Here is a 20,871-nt window from a genome sequence, read left to right as displayed (position 1 = left end):
GGGAGATATCGAAACATTGTAAGAAATGAACGTATATGCAGAATTTGTAACTCTGAAGATATTGAAGACGAATACCATTTTTTGTTCATTTGTCCATTTTATCAAGTTTTAAGAGAAAGACGTATAAAATTGTACTACTGGAAAAAACCATCTGTTTTCAAGCTGATTCAATTATTAAGCACAACGAACGTTAAAGAATTAACTATGTTAAGTAAATATATATATGATGCCACCCAGTTGAGGAATAGCATGATATAATGTTAAAATATATGTAACTACATGCATTTTTTGTCCATTCTCCACTGCGTTATTGCAGTGTCTGCCACTGTATTTATATGTATTGTGTACATACTGATGAGCTGTAAAGCTCAAAGTCAATAAATGAATTTGATATGTCTTATAGGGATTTATAGGGCAACAGGTTCAAATTTTAATGGTAATTTAAACTTAGTGGTAATTTTCATTTTAAATAAATAGATTCTGTTGAGCTTTAATGGAAATTTAATTGGACTAAAAAAACTCTGTGTTAAAAACTATTCTCATAATCACCAGTAAACATTCAAGATTGTAAATGCCAATTATTTTGTTCAGATTTTTAGAAATACATACATAATATATATTTGTTACAGCAACAGAAAACTTTGTGTCTTGTTTTGTGTATAAATGAAACCTTTACTAGACCTGATATTTTATTCCTGTCATTCATGTATAACACTTAGATAAAACGGACTTTGCCTACAAACACTGTAACCCTTGTTCAAATCCACCAGACCATGTCCGGAATCATTCTTGCAAGCATATATAGCTACTGTACTTGTGTTAATGACTTTCACTTATATTATAAACCTACCTCCGCTACCACAGTATACAAGGACTAAGATCAGGGGACCTACTAGTACATACTGTCTAGAGACAGTCAATAAAAAGGGGTCGGGTAAGGATATGTTATCCTGACTTGAGTCCTAAACCCAAAAAGGGATTTTCTCTGTATGATACAGGGTTTTTTTCTTTTTAAAAAGTGTGGTGGGCTTATTTTCAAGCCTGAGTTGTGGAAGCTAGTCTTGCTGTATGGGGCCAAGCGAAGGAAGCTAGTGTTGCTGTACGGGGCCAGATGAAGGAAGCTAGTCTTGCTGTAAGGGGCCAGATGAAGGAAGCTAGCTGAAGCTCTGTTGAACGAAGACAGATGAAGAAAGGCAGTAGGAAACCTATTGTTATTTGACAGTCCTTGTTTATGCACAAGACTTTCCTTTCTGAATAATGTATCCCCACTGTCAATAATATATATAGCAAAATAGGTAATAAGTTTGGTCCGGATCTATGGTGCGTATGTTAGAATTTATCTACACTGCTAAAATGAATGTTACAGTAGCAAATGGTATAAAAACAATACATTGATTTTTTTTTTTTTTAAACTGTACAATTTGTAAAGTGAATTGTTTAGCGTGCTTAAAACAATAGAAAACTATATAGCTACATATTCCACCAAGTATTCTGACAACTGTGTGAATTGGAAATTGCCCCACGTCGAACAAACACCTGAGTTAACGAGATAATGCTACCTGCTCACAGGTAGACAAGTTACTTTGATCATATATGTACCCACGCACTCCTGCTGAATTATTCATGTCCTCAGCCATGCAAGCAAATTGTTTCAACAGTATGAGAAATGACTTTCTCTGGTAATTAGGTACAATAGACCAGTCTAAAACATGTATCACCACAATTATCGTTATTACAGTACAATGTTTGGCTATAGGATTTATGTTCTTTGCCTTCTCTTGTCTTTCGTTTTGAAATCCGTCACAGGAACCTTTTTATTTTCAGATTTTTACAATACTGCAGCTTATCTGATTCTCATGTTCATTCAGAATCACAAAAGAAATGCTAATTCCAGATCCATCTTCATAAATATGAACAGCGTCAATTAAAATTTCAGGCTTTATTTTTAACTACTCAATGGATTTCAACAAAGCATTTGGTACACCAGTGAATATCACGATCTACGCACGTATCACCTAATTGGGAGGTTGCCCTTGTCTCTCTCTAATTAGAAAAAAATGTATGATCAGTTTTCATTTCATTTTCAATAATTTCCATGTTTCTAGGCAGTATTCCAAAAGATGGTATGATAGTTCCCTAACAATATAATCTGCCGCTTCTACTTCAAACATTGATCAATGAACACTCCGGAATTTTACATATCACTACGACGTGAACCTTCCGTTGTTTTAATCTGTGTTGGTTACATTGCATATCAAATTGTTTTATTCCATTGTACAAGCCATTCCAAAAGATCCATTTTACTTAAAAGTTAGCAGAAATGTGAGTCAGGACGAATTTTTATTTTAAATGAAAGTTAGCAGAATGGTGCATCATAAAAAATCAAAACACCAGTGGATCTAGAAAGGTTTTCTGGGTTTGAGGAAACCTCCCCCCCCCCCCCCCCCCCTATTTTCTCATTTCTCCACCCTTCGCAGTCTAATAGTTTTCTTTAAGGACAATATATCTTACCAATTTGGTTATGCATATGGACAATGATTTCCTGGTCTGTTACATGTTCATGTCAAATTGTCAGAAAATTTATATGAAGGAGCTTAATTTATAAACAGACGTAACACTCTAGTCACTGCACTGATCCGATGATCGATTGTAATTATCGTGTATTTAAGCAAAATATTTGTGTATTCCCTGTATCAACACACTCGACAGAACGAGTTTTACGTAAGACACAACTGGTCTAGTGCTACAACATTGTTACAACTATCATAACATTTAAACGCGGCTAAACAATCTTCAGTTTTTGTAATCTTCTTACAATTGTAAACATGTGTATGTAGCTATATAGGACGCCTAAATCTCTTCACTCACACGACAAGGTAACAATTATAAATAACACACATACCCCTAGCCAAAATTCTAGCTTCACGACTAAAGAAATAAAGAAATGTTAATGAAAATTTCCAGTAATATTTAGTGTGTGTTTAAATGCAATAAAATCATTTCATTCAATAGTTTTAGTGTTTTAACTTCCAGTTTGATAATTTTGGAATGGTGACCGAATCATTTTGAAAAATAAAATCTCCCATAATTCTGTGTCACATATTTTCCAACCTTTTGAAATTTTCATTGGAGAGATTCTGTGCGTTCAAAAATACAAGCATAAGTAAAAGGTGTGTTTATACCACCTAGATCTTAAACAAGAGGCCCAGAGAACCTGTATCGCTCACCTGAATATGTTTAAAATATTTGGTATGAAGTAAAGATATAGCACTCCATGGTAGGTGCTGTAAGTACATATGAAATTTCAGAAAGATCCATCCAGTACTTGAGATATAGCGAGAACAAACTTCAAACAGAGCCCCACCCCTATGCCCCTAGGGGGATCATACCCACTGTTTATACAAAATTGGTTCCCCTTTACCCAAGGATGCTCCACACCAAATTTAGACCAAATCCTTTCATTCCTACAGAAAAAGAAGGATTTTAAAGAATAATTTGCTATGTTTCCCCTATTGGGCCCCGCCCCTCAGGCCCCTGGGGGGGCTAGACCCGCGGTTTATACAAAATTGGTTTCCCTTCGCCAAAGGATGCTTCATACCAAATATGGAACAAATCCTTTCATTCCTACAGAAGAAGAAGGATTTTAAAGAATTTGCTATATTTCCCCTATTTGGCCCGCCCCTCAGCCCCCAGGGGGGCCAGACCCACGGTTTATACAAAATTGAGTCCCCTTGGCCTAAGCATGCTCCAGACCAAATTCAGTCAAAATCTACTTGGCCGTTCAGGACTAGTAGTGTTTTAAAGGAAAAGTTGACAGACGAACAGACGATGGTAGCTGCGGTATGGCATAAGCTCACCATGGTCCTTTGGACCAGGTGAGCTAATAAAAACTTTAGAATGGCATCTTTTAAGGTGTTAGTTTTTAGAATATAGGAATAGTTTGGCAAGTCTACTGGCTGAAAATGCTTAATTTCAGGGTAAAAATATGAGTCTCACTCCAAAATAGGAAAGGTTGGCAAGTATTTCTCCCATCTTTCACAGCTGTATCTCCCGTTTCAGCCGGGGAAGATCAGCTTGTCACCCCCTAGGGGGGGATAGCCTTGTGCCGATTAGCACGTGTTCGATTGTGACGTCATTAAAATGTGTCACCGGTGTAGTTATGACGTCATCAAAAGTGAATGACGATATTCATACCCCACATGTGTTTTTTGTTTACAAACAAAAGCAGATTATTGTCGGCGGAGCTGTGAAATAATAGGATGGGAGAAAAATAATCATCCCCTACCTTGAGGGTGTAACAGAAAAATCTCCTACCCTCGGGGCAGAGCCTTTGGTAAGAAAACCAAAATAATCAGCTGTCTGGTAGGAGATTTCTCTGTCACACCCTCAACGCAGGGAAAGATTCTATTATAGTCACTTAGTATTTCCTAATACCATGAGTTACCGTCCTTCATTGTTGCTGTCACCCTGTGCCATCTGCTGACTACTGTTCTGCCATTCTTGAAAATCTTTGGACCCAACACAAGGACCAGCCGTGTGAACCTGATCCATTGTTTTTGTTTATGGCTACATAAAAGTTATCTCTGTTTCAGGGATATATCATTTCATCAGTAACGGTACAAAATCTACTTTTAACATGTATAATATCTAAGTGTCAAAACGTTTCACAAAAACTAAAAACAATTGAAATTTAAAAGTAACTTGTTACCACGTAGGCTTGGAGACTTGTATCCTTGAACATCAATGTAACCAGACATGAAAAAACTCAGTAATCAATTCCAGCTTGATAATTTATTTCTGACTTCAGGCTTTCTACCTTAACAGCAAAATTTTTGTCAGATGTTTGTGTGTTTCAAGTGGTAATGGATAAGGTGAGAAAACAACAATAATCCAACACACCAGTATCTCTACTACAACTAAACAACAGTAGTCATTTACACCAGTAGCTCTACTACAGCTAAACAACAGTAGTCCTAACTTATCAGTAGCTCTACTACAACTAAACAACAGTAGCCCTATACACCAGTAGCTCTACTACAGCTAAACAACAGTAGTCCTATACACCAGTAGCTCTACTACAGCTTAACAACAATAATCCATCACACCAGTATCTCTACTACAACTAAACAACAGTAGTCCTATACACCGGTAGCTCTACTACAGCTTAACAACAATAATCCAACACACCAGTATCTCTACTACAGCTAAACAACAGTAGTCCTAACACACCAGTAGCTCTACTACAAAAAAACAACAATATTCCTGTACACCAGAAGCTCTACTACAACTAAACAGTAGTAGCCCTAATACAACTAAACAGTAGTAGCTCTACTACAACTAAACAACAGTAGTCCTATACACCAGTAGCTCTACTACAACTAAACAACAGTAGTCCTCCACACCAGTAACTCTACTACAACTAAACAACAGTAGTCCTACACACCAGTCTCTCTACTACAACTAAACAACAGAGGTCCTTTACACCAGTAGCTCTACTACAACTAAAAAACAATAGTCCTGTACACCAGTAGCTCTACTACAACTAAACAGTAGTAGCCCTAATACAACTAAACAGTAGTAGCTCTACTACAACTAAACAACAGTAGCTCTACTACAAGTAAACAACAGTAGTCATATACACCAGTAGCTTTACTACATCTAAACAACAGTAGTCCTATACACCAGTAGCTCTACTACAACTAAACAACAGTAGTCCTCCACACCAGTAACTCTACTACAACTAAACAACAGTAGTCCTACACACCAGTATCTCTACTACAACTAAACAACAGAGGTCCTTTACACCAGTAGCTCTACTACAACTAAAAAACAATAGTCCTGTACACCAGTAGCTCTACTTCAACTAAACAGTAGTAGCCCTAATACAACTAAACAGTAGAAACTCTACTACAACTAAACAACAGTAGTCCAAACACCAGTATATTTACTAAAAAGTAGTAGGCCTAATACAACTAAACAGTAGAAGCTCTACTACAACTAAACAACAGTAGTCCTATATAACAGTAGTCCTACACACCAGTATCTCTACTACAACTAAACAACAGTAGTCCTACACACCAGTATCTCTACTACAACTAAACAACAGTAATCCTATACACCAGTATATCTACTACAACTAAACAACACTAGTCTTATACACCAGTATCTCTACTACAACTAAACAACAGTAGTCATATACACCAATAACTCTACTACAACTAAACAACAGTAGTCCTATATACTAGTAGCTCTACTACAACTAAACAACAGTAGTCCTATACACCAGTAGCTCTACTACAACTAAACAACAGTAACCCTAATACAACTAAACAGTAGTAGCCCTTATACAACTAAACAGTAGTAGCCCTTATACAACTAAAAATATTAGCCCTAATACAACTAAACAATATTAGCCCTAAAACAACTAAAAATATTAGCCCTTATACAACTAAACAGTAGTAGCCCTAATACAACTAAACAGTTGTAGCCCTTATGAAATGATAAGTGGACAGTGTTTCCATCAGAAAGTCTAAGAAACTCTGTAATATAGCTTTACAATAACTGGGGGACAGTGTTTCCTGTTACCATCAGAAAAGTATAGCCTCACCAGTACAAATACTAATGGATAGTGTTTCCATCATAGTGACTCCATATTATTGCTTTTTAAAACAGCATCAGCAGATCCGCGGACTGCTGAACTGTTTCCAGTGTTTCGGCTCATTTTCATGATTCTTATCCTTCGTAATAAGTGGCTGTAGCGTACGGTCTGGAGCCCCAGGCGGAGCATTCAAAAACACTGAAAAATCATTAATGAGATTCCAATAAAATGCCATTTGTTGACACCGTTATTCTTTGTACAATCCGGACACCTCACACAACCTCCCACAATTTACACCAGATAATGGCTGGACAAGCGAGCTGTTTTATCACCAAAACATTATTTAAGTAACACTTAAGCATATGTTTTTAATGGTAATGTGAAACAAGTGAATCACAGTTATATCCCCATTGGGTGGGGTTAAGCAGGACATGTCATTGTAATCAGACTTCTCGGCTAATTGCCATTAATGAGGTTATTGATATACAGTTTGCTAATCTGGCGGAACACAGGACCACCATTTTAAACCATTATCCTACAGACTTTCACAGTTAATCTGGCTGAACACAGGACACCATCATCCTACAGACTTTCACAGTTAATCTGGCTGAACACAGGACACCATCATCCTACAGGTTTTCACAGTTAATCGGGCTGAACACAGGACACCATCATCCTACAGGTTTTCACAGTTCATCTGGCTGAACACAGGACACCATCATCCTACAGGTTTTCACAGTTCATCTGGCTGAACACAGGACACCATCATCCTACAGGTTTTCACAGTTCATCTGGCTGAACACAGGACACCATCATCCTACAGGTTTTCACAGTTAATCGGGCTGAACACAGGACACCATCATCCTACAGGTTTTCACAGTTCATCTGGCTGAACACAGGACACCATCATCCTACAGGTTTTCACAGTTAATCGGGCTGAACACAGGACACCATCATCCTACAGGTTTTCACAGTTCATCTGGCTGAACACAGGACACCATCATCCTACAGACTTTCACAGTTAATCTGGCTGAACACAGGACACCATCATCCTACAGGTTTTCACAGTTAATCGGGCTGAACACAGGACACCATCATCCTACAGGTTTTCACAGTTCATCTGGCTGAACACAGGACACCATCATCCTACAGGTTTTCACAGTTAATCGGGCTGAACACAGGACACCATCATCCTACAGGTTTTCACAGTTCATCTGGCTGAACACAGGACACCATCATCCTACAGACTTTCACAGTTAATCTGGCGGAACACAGGACACCATCATCCTACAGACTTTTACAGTTAATCTGGCTGAACACAGGACCACCATTTTACACCATCATCCTACATACCTTCAGATTTAATCTGGCTGAACACAGGACCACCATTTTACACCATCATCCTTCATACCTTTAGAGTTAATCTGACGGAACACAGGACACCATCATCCTACAGACTTTCACAGTTGATCTGGCTGAACACAGGACACCATCATCCTACAGACTTTCACAGTTAATCTGGCGGAACACAGGACCACCATTTTACACCATCATCCTACAGATTTTCACAGTTAATCTGGCAGAACACAGGAAACCATCATCCTACAGACTTTCAGAGTTAATCTGGCGGAACACAGAACCACCATTTTACACCATCATCCTACATACCATCAGAGTTAATCTGGCTGAACACAGGACCATCATTTTACACCATCATCCTTCATACCTTCAGAGTTAATCTGGCGAAACACAGGACACCATCATCCTACAGATTTTCACATTTAATCTGGCTGAACACAGGACACCATCATCCTACACACCTTCAGAGTTAATCTGGCTGAACACAGGACCACCATTTTACACCATCATCCTTTAGTCTTTTCACAGTTAAAGTAAAGTTGATATTGAAATACATAGGTGATAAATACATAGCTGATAAATAAATGAGGAGGTAAATAAAATGACAGGCATTATATCAAGATTTTGCAGTATTCAATTTAATCTGCATCAAACAACCTTGACCTATAAAATCAATCTGGGTGTTGGATAGAGAAGTCCCAATACGACGTTGACCTACTTTGATGTATTCGGTCATCTCATGTCCTGTGATCTCTGACCACATTTGACTACTACGATTACCAGGGATACACCTACGATATCAATCTAGATCACGAGATGGCCATTCTAAGCTTGCTGCCCCTAATGGACCACTTTGGAGGTCACTTGAATCGGTCAGAAGAGATCGCAGTGGAGCAATCTATGATATTATGCGGTGATATTTCTGCTCCAGTTTCAGAATATTGTACAAATACGAGGACAAATATAGAAATGGAATCTGTAATGGAAGATAATTCATCCATGTGGGTCAAACAAAGAGTGTTGAAAACACAGGGAAATATATAAACAAAGATGGATGAGAGGAGTAGAAGTACAAGAGAGTAATACTATGTAAGGTAAGAGTAACATAAAGAATAATCAAAGATTAAATACTGTGAGTCATATATATTTTGTCTGGGGAACATTAGATCTGTAATTGCCATCAGTTTATGAAACTCTGCTGTGGAAACCCACAAGTGAATCCCCACCTCCTCAGAAATTCCTACGTGGAACCTCTTAACAAGAGTAATTGTTTGCCATCAGTTGTAAAACTCCCCTGTGGAGCCTCCTTATGAGAAGAATATGTCTGCCATCAGTTTATAACAATCCCCTGGAGAACCCCTTCATAACAGTAATCTACTTGTCATTGGTTTATAAAACTCCCCTGGAGAACCCCTTCATAAGTGTAACCTGCTTGCCATTGGTTTATAAAAAATCCCCTGGAGAACCCCTTCATAAGTGTAACCTGCGTGCCATTGGTCAATAAAACTCTTCTGGAGAACCCCTTCATAAGTGTAACCTGCGTGCCATTGGTTTATAAAACTCCCCTGGAGAACCACTTCATAAGTGTAACCTGCTTGCCATTGGGTTATAAAACTCCCCTGGAGAACCCCTTGATAAGTGTAACCTGCTTGCCATTGGGTTATAAAACTCCCCTGGAGAACCCCTTCATAAGTGTAACCTGCGTGATATTGGTCTATAAAACTCCCCTGGAGAACCCCTTCATAAGTGTAACCTGGTGCCATTGGTTTATAAAACTCCCCTGGAGAACCCCTTCATAAGTGTTGGTTTATAAAACTCCCCTGGAGAACCCCTTCATAAGTGTAACCTGCATGCCATTGGTTTATAAAAATCCCCTGGAGAACCCCTTCATAAGTGTAACCTGCGTGCCATTGGTCTATAAAACTCCCCTGGAGAACCCCTTCATAAGTGTAACCTGCTTGCCATTGGTTTATAAAACTCCCCTGGAGAACCCCTTCATAAGTGTTGCCTGCTTGCCATTGGTTTATAAAACTCCCCTGGAGAACCCCTTCATAAGTGTAACCTGCTTGCCATTGGTTTATAAAACTCCCCTGGAGAACCCCTTCATAAGTGTAACCTGCTTGCCATTGGTTTATAAAACTCCCCTGGAGAACCCCTTCATAAGTGTAACCTGCTTGCCATTGGTTTATAAAACTCCCCTGGAGAACCCCTTCATAAGTGTAACCTGCTTGCCATTGGTTTATAAAACTCCCCTGGAGAACCCCTTCATAAGTGTAACCTGCTTGCCATTGGTTTATAAAACTCCCCTGGAGAACCCCTTCATAAGTGTAACCTGCTTGCCATTGGTTTATAAAACTCCCCTGGAGAACCCCTTCATAAGTGTAACCTGCTTGCCATTGGTTTATAAAACTCCCCTGGAGAACCCCTTCATAAGTGTAACCTGCTTGCCATTGGTTTATAAAACTCCCCTGGAGAACCCCTTCATAAGTGTAACCTGCTTGCCATTGGTTTATAAAACTCCCCTGGAGAACCCCTTCATAAGTGTAACCTGCTTGCCATTGGTTTATAAAACTCCCCTGGAGAACCCCTTCATAAGTGTAACCTGCTTGCCATTGGTTTATAAAACTCCCCTGGAGAACCCCTTCATAAGTGTAACCTGCGTGCCATTGGTTTATAAAACTCCCCTGGAGAACCCCTTCATAAGTGTAACCTGCTTGCCATTGGTTTATAAAACTCCCCTGGAGAACCCCTTCACAAGGAGATATTAGTGCCATCATTTATACAATCGCTGGAGAACCTTTTCACAATAACATAAACATGCCATCCCCTGGAGATCCCCTTCACTAAAAGATGCACATGCCACTATGTATACACCCCCTGGAGAACCCCTTCAAAAGGAGATATATACAACCCTAGAGAACCCCTTAACAAGAACTGTCACAGCCAATCCCTGGTCTCGTTCTTAACTAATTAAGTCTAGCTTGATGAGCTTTTTCCTCTCAATAGATTAAAGACGAACAACAAGCTGGCTTACAGTGGTAACCATGAAGTTAGCCATTTTAATCAGAAATAACTCAAGATTAGAAACTGTATTTACTTAGAAGATTACGTTTCATTCATCAAGGATGCTAATTTGCAAGAATCTATGTAGCATAATTTATCTTGTCCTCATTCAAGACATCGTGAACATTTTTCCATGTATTTTCACATTTTGGACGTTGGATTATCACATCAAGCAAGAAGACCTTCGATTTTCATTGGATGTTCTGAACATCATAAAACGGCCAATATTTACTGAGGTACAAAACATCTGGCCTGGGAAATAAACAACAATATTTACTGAGGTACAAAACACCTGGCCTGGGAAATAAACAATAGTGTTCAATCGTACAAAAAGGAAACCTGTGATCCGTAATCTTTTGAACTGATTAATTTATAGATCTTTTACAAGAAAATCATAGCAGGAAAAGGTGACAGATTCTATACAATGAAAACAGCTAGAGACTTCCTATGTAACTGTGTACATTCAATAACCTTAAAGGAGTTAGAAAATGTATATCTTTCTAAATTAAAATTCATTTCATTGTCACTAGCTAGAATAAACAGGTTAGGAAAGCAAGCAAGAAAATGCCACGGAATGCTAATATCCGCCATTCAACACTGGTTAAATCTGTAAATTTGACAAAATTGTTTTGAATCTTATTTAACATTTTATTTAGGATGACGTTGGTTACTTTTACTTAATTAAACAGACTTCTACTTGTTGAAATAGATGATATCCTTAAGACCATGTTTTCAATTTCTGAACTTAATTGTTTTGGGAATTTTCATAAAAGGGAAAATATAACAATATTTAATCTGCAACAAGTCTACATAACAAATATCTGATTCAAATTAAGTAATGGGCAATGAAATAGCATGTGTTGATATTTCAACTAAACTACAATAGATATGGGTGGGCTTATTACCAGGCATTATCGTATTACTGTATATATTTATATATACAAAGTACTATAATTTCATTTCAATGGGAAATAACCCATTATCAGGCATTAACTCATTCACCCCTGAAATTTCATAATGAACTATTCCAACCTTTGAATTGGAAGGGTTCAAATGTGTCTTCAGGGGTCAGTGAGTTAAATTAGTTGGTACAGTAGACTGCTATACAACATTTACAACTAAATACTGCAGACAGGTTGACCATATGGACTCTTTCAAGATTACAATGAAACTTCCACACATGTAGGCTCGGCCTTATAAGCCTTCCAGACGGTTCTCAACCAATTGTCCCTGTCCTAGGAAAAAACAGCATAGAGGTTTCATTGTAATCATGCTAAAGTTGGAAAGGGATGTAATTGTATTTAAGGGAGTACAATTTCTGTACCAGGACTGGTGACTTCTAACTAGAAAGAGTCCATATGGTCAACTTGTCTGCAGTAGCAAGTTGTAAATGTTGTTTAGTAGTCTACTGTACCAACTGAGTTCACTCACTGACCCCTGAAGACACATTTGAACGATCAAATCAAACGCAGACGAGACTTGTCTGCCGACAACCATAACCCCTGACCATCCTGACCAAATTGAGTTATGAACTACGCCAACATCGAAATGTCATTAGAACATGGTAAAACCAACTTATGCAAATGAAAAAGTCAGAGTTCAAAATTTGTACATCTTTTTTTTATCCTTAAAGAGAAACCGTAATTTAAAGTAAAATTGAAATGTTTCAATTAAATTTTTCTGTTCAGTTTTTACAATGTTACAGTGCATATTTTCAAATGACTAGAATTAAGCAAAACAATCAGTGAAAAATTGGAGGAGAAGATAGATCTTACAAACTTGTTCATCAATGTGATGTCGACAATATTTAGAAATTTCAAAATAATTTCTATTTGTTAAGGTTTAAGTGTCAAACAAATAGTGAGGAAATTCTAGAACTTGAATTAGCCGTAAAACCTTTATTTTTTTCAATATGATTTTTTACCCTTTGTAAGAAATTAAAGCAATGGTGTGTATGACAGCCAAGTCTATAAGGAACATTTCAGTGCAGACATACTAAACTATTGCATGATAGATTCTTCCAGAATGCTTCATATAAGAGAAATTGTGTGTGTAAATAAATAAAGAGTTGTTGTGGGAGAGGTTCTCCGGGGATGTGACAGGGTGTAACTTGAGCAGGTTGTATAAAATGATGCACCTAGCTTCGGCTGCTCACACAAGTCCTTAATCAAACCCCGATAGTCAGACGATGTTCATTGTATCATGAAAAACAGCAAGTTGGGAATAGAAATCGCAAGCACCACACTCCATAAAAAATATAGGAATGGCAGCTACAAATGAAAAATACAGGAATTTACGGGCAAATATTTCGACAAATTGACATGTGTACGACACACACGTATTGCGATTAACGATACAGACAAAACGAGAACCGATGACCTTGAAACATACTCCGAACTGTACTATGATTAAACTGTTGTATCAAATATTACATCATGAAAAGTGGCTCGGTATCGAATATTACATCATAAAAAACATTTAATTAAAGGCCACAGCGGACAGGAGAGCATATATGAGACTTTGATAATGGAATCGCATTAATGAAAATTGTGTCCGATTGTTTGGCAAATATCAGAATCCAATAATTGAGCTTGTTGAGAGGGATAAGGTATACCATATAAATACAGAATATTACAGGATCACAGAGGACTAAACGTCACTTTATAGCAGGGAACGGTACTGTGTAATTAGTAATCGTCGAGTGCGCTGGCCTTTCAAGCGTTCATCATCGGCGCCACATTTTACAAATTGCTGAATTCTGTTTTGTAGTTTCCATTAGCTCAGTAAGTCTTGTCTCAATTCAGATATCAGGATAGTTATGCCTGGAAATTGTTTTCTGAAATACTGACAATTCAGATGTGGAGATAATTAAATGCCTGGAAATTGTTTTCAGAAATACTGACAATCTCTTACATAAATCCCTATTAAGTGTGCGCATATAGATATTTGAAATAAAGTCTGAATTGATGTAATTATATTTTTACACAGATATATCAAGATAGTGTTTTATGGCTTCGAACTTTAATTTTGTCCCCCAGATTAAGTAAAATAGACATTGTGAAGGGAACATCGTGTGGTGACAGGAGATATTGTAAAGGGTGTTACATGTAGTGACAAGAAGCATGAAGGGTACCACATGTGGTGACAGGAGATATTGTAAAGGGTGTTACATGTAGTGACAAGAAGCATGAAAGGTGCCACGTGTGGATGGGATTCATTTTGAAGGGTACCACATGTGGTGACAGGAGACATCATGATGGATGGAATTATGTCCTTTTATTTAACTAGGCAAACACTGTCTCTGTAAAGTGTTGTTCTATATAACCTTTTGTACAATTGCTGATTATAAAAAAACAATTAATCAATCAATCAATATATCAATGAATACAAATAATAAACCTTCGTCCTTTTATATCATTCTGTTTGGCTGAGATGAAGTTCCCCATGTAAAGCACCACTAAATCATGTACACTGCAGTACTAGTGCTTAAACATTGTCTGTCCTCTTATTTCAAATTTCTCCACCAGTTATGCACAGAATAACACAGATCTGTACACAATTGAAGCTTTAATTACATAGGTTAAAGGGTCTGTTATCTCTGCCAGTGTAGCAGGCCCTTAAAATGATAGATCTGAAAGTCTTCACTGCGAGAAAATTCTAATGAGACAAAAAGCACAGTTAAGGATGCAAACCAAACCAATAAATATCAGCTTATACACTGGGATAGAACAGGTACCAACCAAATCTATCTTACACTTGGATAGAACAGGTACCAACCAAATCTATCTTACACTGGGACAGAACAGGTACCAACCAAATCTCTCTTACACTGGGACAGAACAGGTACCAACCAAATTTATCTTACACTGGGACAGAACAGGTATCAACCAAATCTATCTTACACTGGGATAGAACAGGTACCAACCAAATCTATTTTACACTGGGACAGAACAGGTACCAAATAAATCTCTCTTACACTGGGATAGAACAGGTACCAACCAAATCTATTTTACACTGGGACAGAACAGGTACCAACCAAATCTCTCTTACACTGGGACAGAACAGGTACCAACCAAATCTCTCTTACACTAGGACAGAACAGGTACCGACCAAATTTATCTTACACTGGGACAGAACAGGTATCAACCAAATCTATCTTACACTGGGATAGAACAGGTACCAACCAAATCTATTTTACACTGGGACAGAACAGGTACCAAATAAATCTCTCTTACACTGGGATAGAACAGGTACCAACCAAATCTATTTTACACTGGGACAGAACAGGTACCAACCAAATCTCTCTTACACTGGGACAGAACAGGTACCAACCAAATCTCTCTTACACTGGGACAGAACAGGTACCAACCAAATCTCTCTTACACTGGGACAGAACAGGTACCAACCAAATCTCTCTTACACTGGGACAGAACAGGTACCAACCAAATCTCCCTTACATTAAAACTTTGACAGGCATTAAGAGATAGGGGCATGAGTTGGTGACAAAAACCAAGATGATATTTTTATATACTCATTGAGGAAAGCTACAACACAGAACCAGTGATTTGGTAGGGGGTAGGGGGTAGGGGGTAGCTACAGCTGGCACATCCTTGGTTATTTCATAAAAAATAAACATTATCCCCTCCCCATCAATCATTGTTTGTCAATATTGTTACTATGTCAAACTTCCGTCAATATCATTTCAATAAGTATATATTTTGCTACTTCCTTTGATATCCACTATCCAATACATTTAAGATCCCACCTCATTGATTTTGAATAGTAATTGAACCATTTGTGAAATTATATGTGAAAATCATTTCCTTGTTCAGGTATTTAAATTAATTTTGTTACCTACACCTGTCTATTTCTCAGGTGTAAATCCTTACCAGTCAATACTAAATAAATAACACACTGTTTTGTTTTAATACAAACATTCACGGCACCTTGACTACAAAATGATTTCCTCATACTTTTCCAAGAAAATGTAAATAGGATATTTTTTTTATAAATCATTGAAGCTAATGAATTAGAAAGAAATTATTTGAAAGATATGAATTTTAATTATAACTTGGGATATAATTTCATATTTTGTACACATGACTCTGAGTAAACACTGAGTGATTTGTTCATCTTAACTGTTGCTGTAATTTCTAAATGAAGTTGATGAAAAAGCAGTGACCTGAGATTTAAGTCATACGCCTTTAACTATTAAGTTTTACACAACTCTTTTGATCATTTTTTGTATTAATATTGAAAGATTTCAATGCAGTTAAGTAAGTAAATCAGGAAACAAGTATACATTGAAACTGACCCCTGTATACTTTGACATTCTATCTGATCCATTAAAATGATGAAATTCATCAAATCTGACCATTAAGTTGTGTCTGAAAGGATGTCAGATAAGACGGGTTAATCTGACCAATGTGTTGTGTCCCACAGGTTGTCAGATTTGACACGTTAATCTGACCAATATGTTGTGTCCCACAGGGTGTCAGATTAGACAGGTGATCCTTTAGGGTATCAGATTACACAGGTTAATGTGATCAAAATGTTGTGTACCATAGGGTGTCAGATTACACAGGTTTCAGAGTATACCAATCACATAAATACATGATAACAACAGAGAATTGAGGAGATATCACAACAGAAGGACCTTTTTTTATGCAGACTAAGATTTTGTGGAACTCCACAAAAATTGAAGCAGAACTAGTAGCTTGGACAGGATAAGCATTTCCTGTATCAAAGCACCCCTCATGAAGTCTCTCATTTAATCAATAATGACTATAGAGTGAAATACTTTTGGTATGAGAGCTATCACAGACAATGACACAGAAAATATCCCTGTTGATGATATCATTCTATTATTGAAGTATACAGGTGTAATTACAACAGCATTGCCATCTGAACCTTCTAGGCATTTCATCAAATGGAGATAACCCTACAACACACTGGCAGGTGATACAATTGGTAGCTTGATTGTCAGGGCTATTGTAGATTTGGGAATGGAGAGCTTCCATTGTAATGAACTCAGGTATCGAACAGAACAATCAGATCAGTCTTAAATTAAAGTCTCAAGCTTATACAAACTGTGTTCACCAAGTGACAAAATCTCCAGGACATCTAAAGTACAGGGAAAACAGTCTACTTATCTACCCTGTATCTACTGTCTAGTATCCGGTAACAGATCTAGTCTACACATTGACAAAATAAAGTAAAACATTTGTTTTTATTTCTAGTAAAAGCTATAGACTAACTACGTCAGATAAAGCTACCTTACAAATAGTGCTTTAGCTACTTTAACAATGGTAGATGATCCGCAAGTCATGAAAGAGGACTATATATATAAGCGCCGCGTGTCAAGTTTAAATGTACTCAACAAAAGCTAAGCTCCCTTAGAATTATATTTGTCTTGTTAGATGCCGGTATGGACAGTTATTGCCCTGAACCAGTAAATAACCCTACCACAAGGTATTGTATTATATCAATGTATATACACTGTCTCCATTTCATAACCATATTTAAGTCAACACTTCACTGGGTACAATGCAGGATTCCTCAGGTGTTTACATTTCTTATTATCCCGCATAGTCTAGTTAAGCGATAAAAACAAAAACATTTTGATGTACAAAAAAACTTCCGAACACTAAAATAACTGACACGTGGGAATCGAATGTCGTTTTACACCCAAGATCTACACAGTATCAACAGTAACTTGTCAATAGAATACAGCTGTTTTAGAGGAGAGGTGAATGGACCTGCGAGTCCCAAGCCACGTTTTGACAGGGACGAGACCATGCAGTTACGCATGTATTAGCTGAACCATGAAATAAACCTACAGTTAGGACGATTGGTGATCAGTTTTTATTTGCGAAGGATAAAGGTGGTCAAACATGAAAGAAAGTCCAATAAAAGGTCATTAAAGTTGTTTCCAGTCTCCTTACTTAATGTTCCGGTCAGATAATTGGTGATTGGTAAAGCTGGTGAAACCAATAGGCAACCTCCTCAGGCAATTTTAAAACCTCAGGTAAATATGTTCAAGGTAAAATGGGGTATATACTCTAAAGAAACCATACACAGATATAAAATTACACTGTTTATGTTGTTGTATAATGTGTGCGTCTATATTCTAAAAGCGTCGCTGATGTTGCACATTTTTTTCCCTTTGCTACGTTATAAGAATTTGTTTTCCCGTTTTAAATATATATGTTGTGTATAGCTCCTTATACAACCAGTTTAGTAATCCCTCAACACGGGGAGTCTGAATAAAAAAGGGAGAAAGGGTAACAACTTACACTTTACACTCGTAAATTGTTGAATAGTATTACAATTTGAGGAGGATGCGGGATAGAATAAGCTCGCAAGCATCGCGACTCAGCTCACCTCACATACTCAATACAGGTCCACTCTTATTTACATAATGTCAAAACATACACTGTCAACCTAAAACATAGGCTGGAAAATATTTAGGTATCTCCAATGGGACTTACCCCTAAAGGAGACCTTGGCCAGCCGATCCGCTCGGCCCCGAAGGTTCTCCGCATACTTGAGGTGCAAGATCAGAGCCATCTCGGTCCAGAAGGGGCTTGATAACCGTCTCCAGGTACAGCCTCTACTCTACCGTAGGTATAGTAGTATCACCGTAGAATTACCCGGAACATCACTAACACTGCAGTGTTTAAACTTTTCCAAAATGGGAAGATCCTTAAAAATGAGAAAACACTCAATCAGTCTTGTGTCTCACATCTGATGCCATAGAACATTAATAGTCTATATAAATGTTGGTAAAATGGCAGCAGATAGGAGCTATTGTATCAATGGTAAAGTGTCAGAGCACTGTGTTTACCTGTTTAACAGGTAGAAGAGTATCCGTACAATGTTATATATATAATGACGGTACAGTCCCTATGTATCACTGGCTTACACTCTGCGACTATGTGTTGACATACCTTTCTCTAGTAGCACAATGGCAGAGCTAGTCGACCGTGAAGTAAAGTGAGAGCGACTAGGCATATAAATCCTTACCAGGTACTGGGGTGGGGAGAGAGCGTGGGTGTGTCAACTCCCTCCTCACACCTACTTGACAGCCCGTACCGCACACGGCATGGTTAATGCAAAACGTAGTGACAGTCAAACTGTATTGATAACAAAAGTACACTGATGTGGTGGAGTAGAAGGCTGTGGTGTTCGCAGCACTAGGCGAGGTATGCCAGACTTGCCTGCTCTGCCAGAGCCCACCATTATATGGCTAAGCCTATTGATTCTAGTGACGATGTCCCCAATTTCCCCGGAGCCCAATTTCACAGTGCCTCAGTTCACAAAGTTTCATTTCATATTAATGAACAGTTTCCAGGTTGTTATGGATACATATATACTGTGAAAAGTCACTGGTCCAATATTGGTGGCAGAGATCGAACACGTTGTGCTGCGAGTCTTTCCTGTCACAATCTTGGGTGAAACCAAACATTACCTGAATGCCTTATCAACTTTTCTTATAAAAAATTCATGAGTTCAGTTATAAAATTTACCAAAAATAGCACAAAACATTCCGGGATAATGGCACTTTGACCAATCCAGGGTATTTTAGGTACAAAAAAGTCCTGCTTTGAAAGTATCCAATATAATATTCCAACCAACATAAAAAGGGCCTGAACTGGTTATATAATTATTACAGATTTCTTGAATATGCAGAACATTCTAGTGATGGAGTTTCTTAGTAAACAACATTTTAAGCTTTCTAGTCATCTCAGCAGGAATTTAAGTGCAGTGTAAAAGTTATGGTTTTATTTCCAATAAGGAAGCAGAACATGGCAAGGAACGTTTTCCTTCAGCAGATTATTCCTTGATTATATTGACTTCATATTGACCTTATTTTGATTAGTTTTTCATGAAATATGATGTGATATTCTAAAGTTTGTAAGAACACGCTTCATATTATAACTATTTACAGCTTGTAAATATTGCAGTATAATGGATTTTGTTTCATTATTAATAAAGGTGGTGTTCATCACTATTTCAGCAGTCACTGTACCGCTTGGTGTACATGCTATCACAGAGTTGCCTGAGGGTCCCAAACGACCAATCAGAATACCTCGTCCCAGCTCCACCAATCAATACTTGCATGTACTTGGTCACCATTCATACAATGCCTAATGACAATTAGTATGAAAAGGGAGATAACTGGCATTTACCCAATCACTTGCATACATAATTAATCACAAAACCAATTAGCATCACTATCGAAAGTAAATATATACAATCGGTCCATACCTTGTATATTTACATATAACATAACTCATTGGTAGACAAAGGGTTATTGTGTATCATGAATGTTAGCCCCTTTGGGTCATGGCATTACCTAGAGGGTTGTTTCTATTCCAGGCTGGTCCATAGGAAAAGACAATCAAGAGAATTTGTGTGGGCGGAATGGGAGTGGAATTATGGGGTTTGTTATGGGAGAACAGTACAACAGTTGTGGTGTTGTCGGGTTTCATGGGAGTAGTATAAGGTCATTCTGAGGGCTGATGGTAAGCTTTAACCAGGCTGTGGTAATATAAGGACTTTATCAATGAGAAATAGAGGTTTAATGGCAATGAAAGACTGGTTTTATCATGTTAGAGTATGTTGTACTTTATATCTGTATGACAGAGGTTTCATTTTGATTTGGTAATGTATCTTAAGTAAGTATAACATTTCGTAGGAGCACCCTATTACATCTATGTATATATCCTTTTCAGGTGACCTTGACTTTTGACCTGTGATGCTGAATATGAATTATAAGGCACCTTCAGGTATAAAAGCTGCTGATTTCATCAATTTTGCCATGTTGGCACATTGAACTTTATAACAAT

The 20,871-nt window shown here is 37.7% G+C and overlaps 1 protein-coding gene across 10 annotated transcripts in view; it reads right to left on the bottom strand.

Annotated features, from left to right (window-relative positions):
• The window catches only part of LOC110467166 (otoferlin-like), a 250,887-nt gene extending 231,945 nt beyond the window's left edge, over positions 1-18,942 (bottom strand). For all 10 annotated transcript variants that reach the window (XM_021524137.1, XM_021524133.1, XM_021524135.1 and 7 more), the window contains exon 1: positions 18,511-18,942. In XM_021524137.1, the coding sequence (XP_021379812.1) occupies positions 18,511-18,589 (79 nt within the window). In that variant the 5' untranslated portion in view covers positions 18,590-18,942. The remainder of the gene's footprint in view (positions 1-18,510) is intronic.
• Positions 18,943-20,871: the final 1,929 nt, after the last annotated feature.

This window comes from Mizuhopecten yessoensis, unplaced genomic scaffold (genome assembly GCF_002113885.1).
Source record: "Mizuhopecten yessoensis strain PY_sf001 unplaced genomic scaffold, ASM211388v2 scaffold11163, whole genome shotgun sequence".
In the NCBI taxonomy this organism is placed as follows: Eukaryota; Metazoa; Mollusca; class Bivalvia; order Pectinida; family Pectinidae; genus Mizuhopecten; species Mizuhopecten yessoensis.
This window is presented reverse-complemented; position numbering and strand designations above follow the sequence as displayed.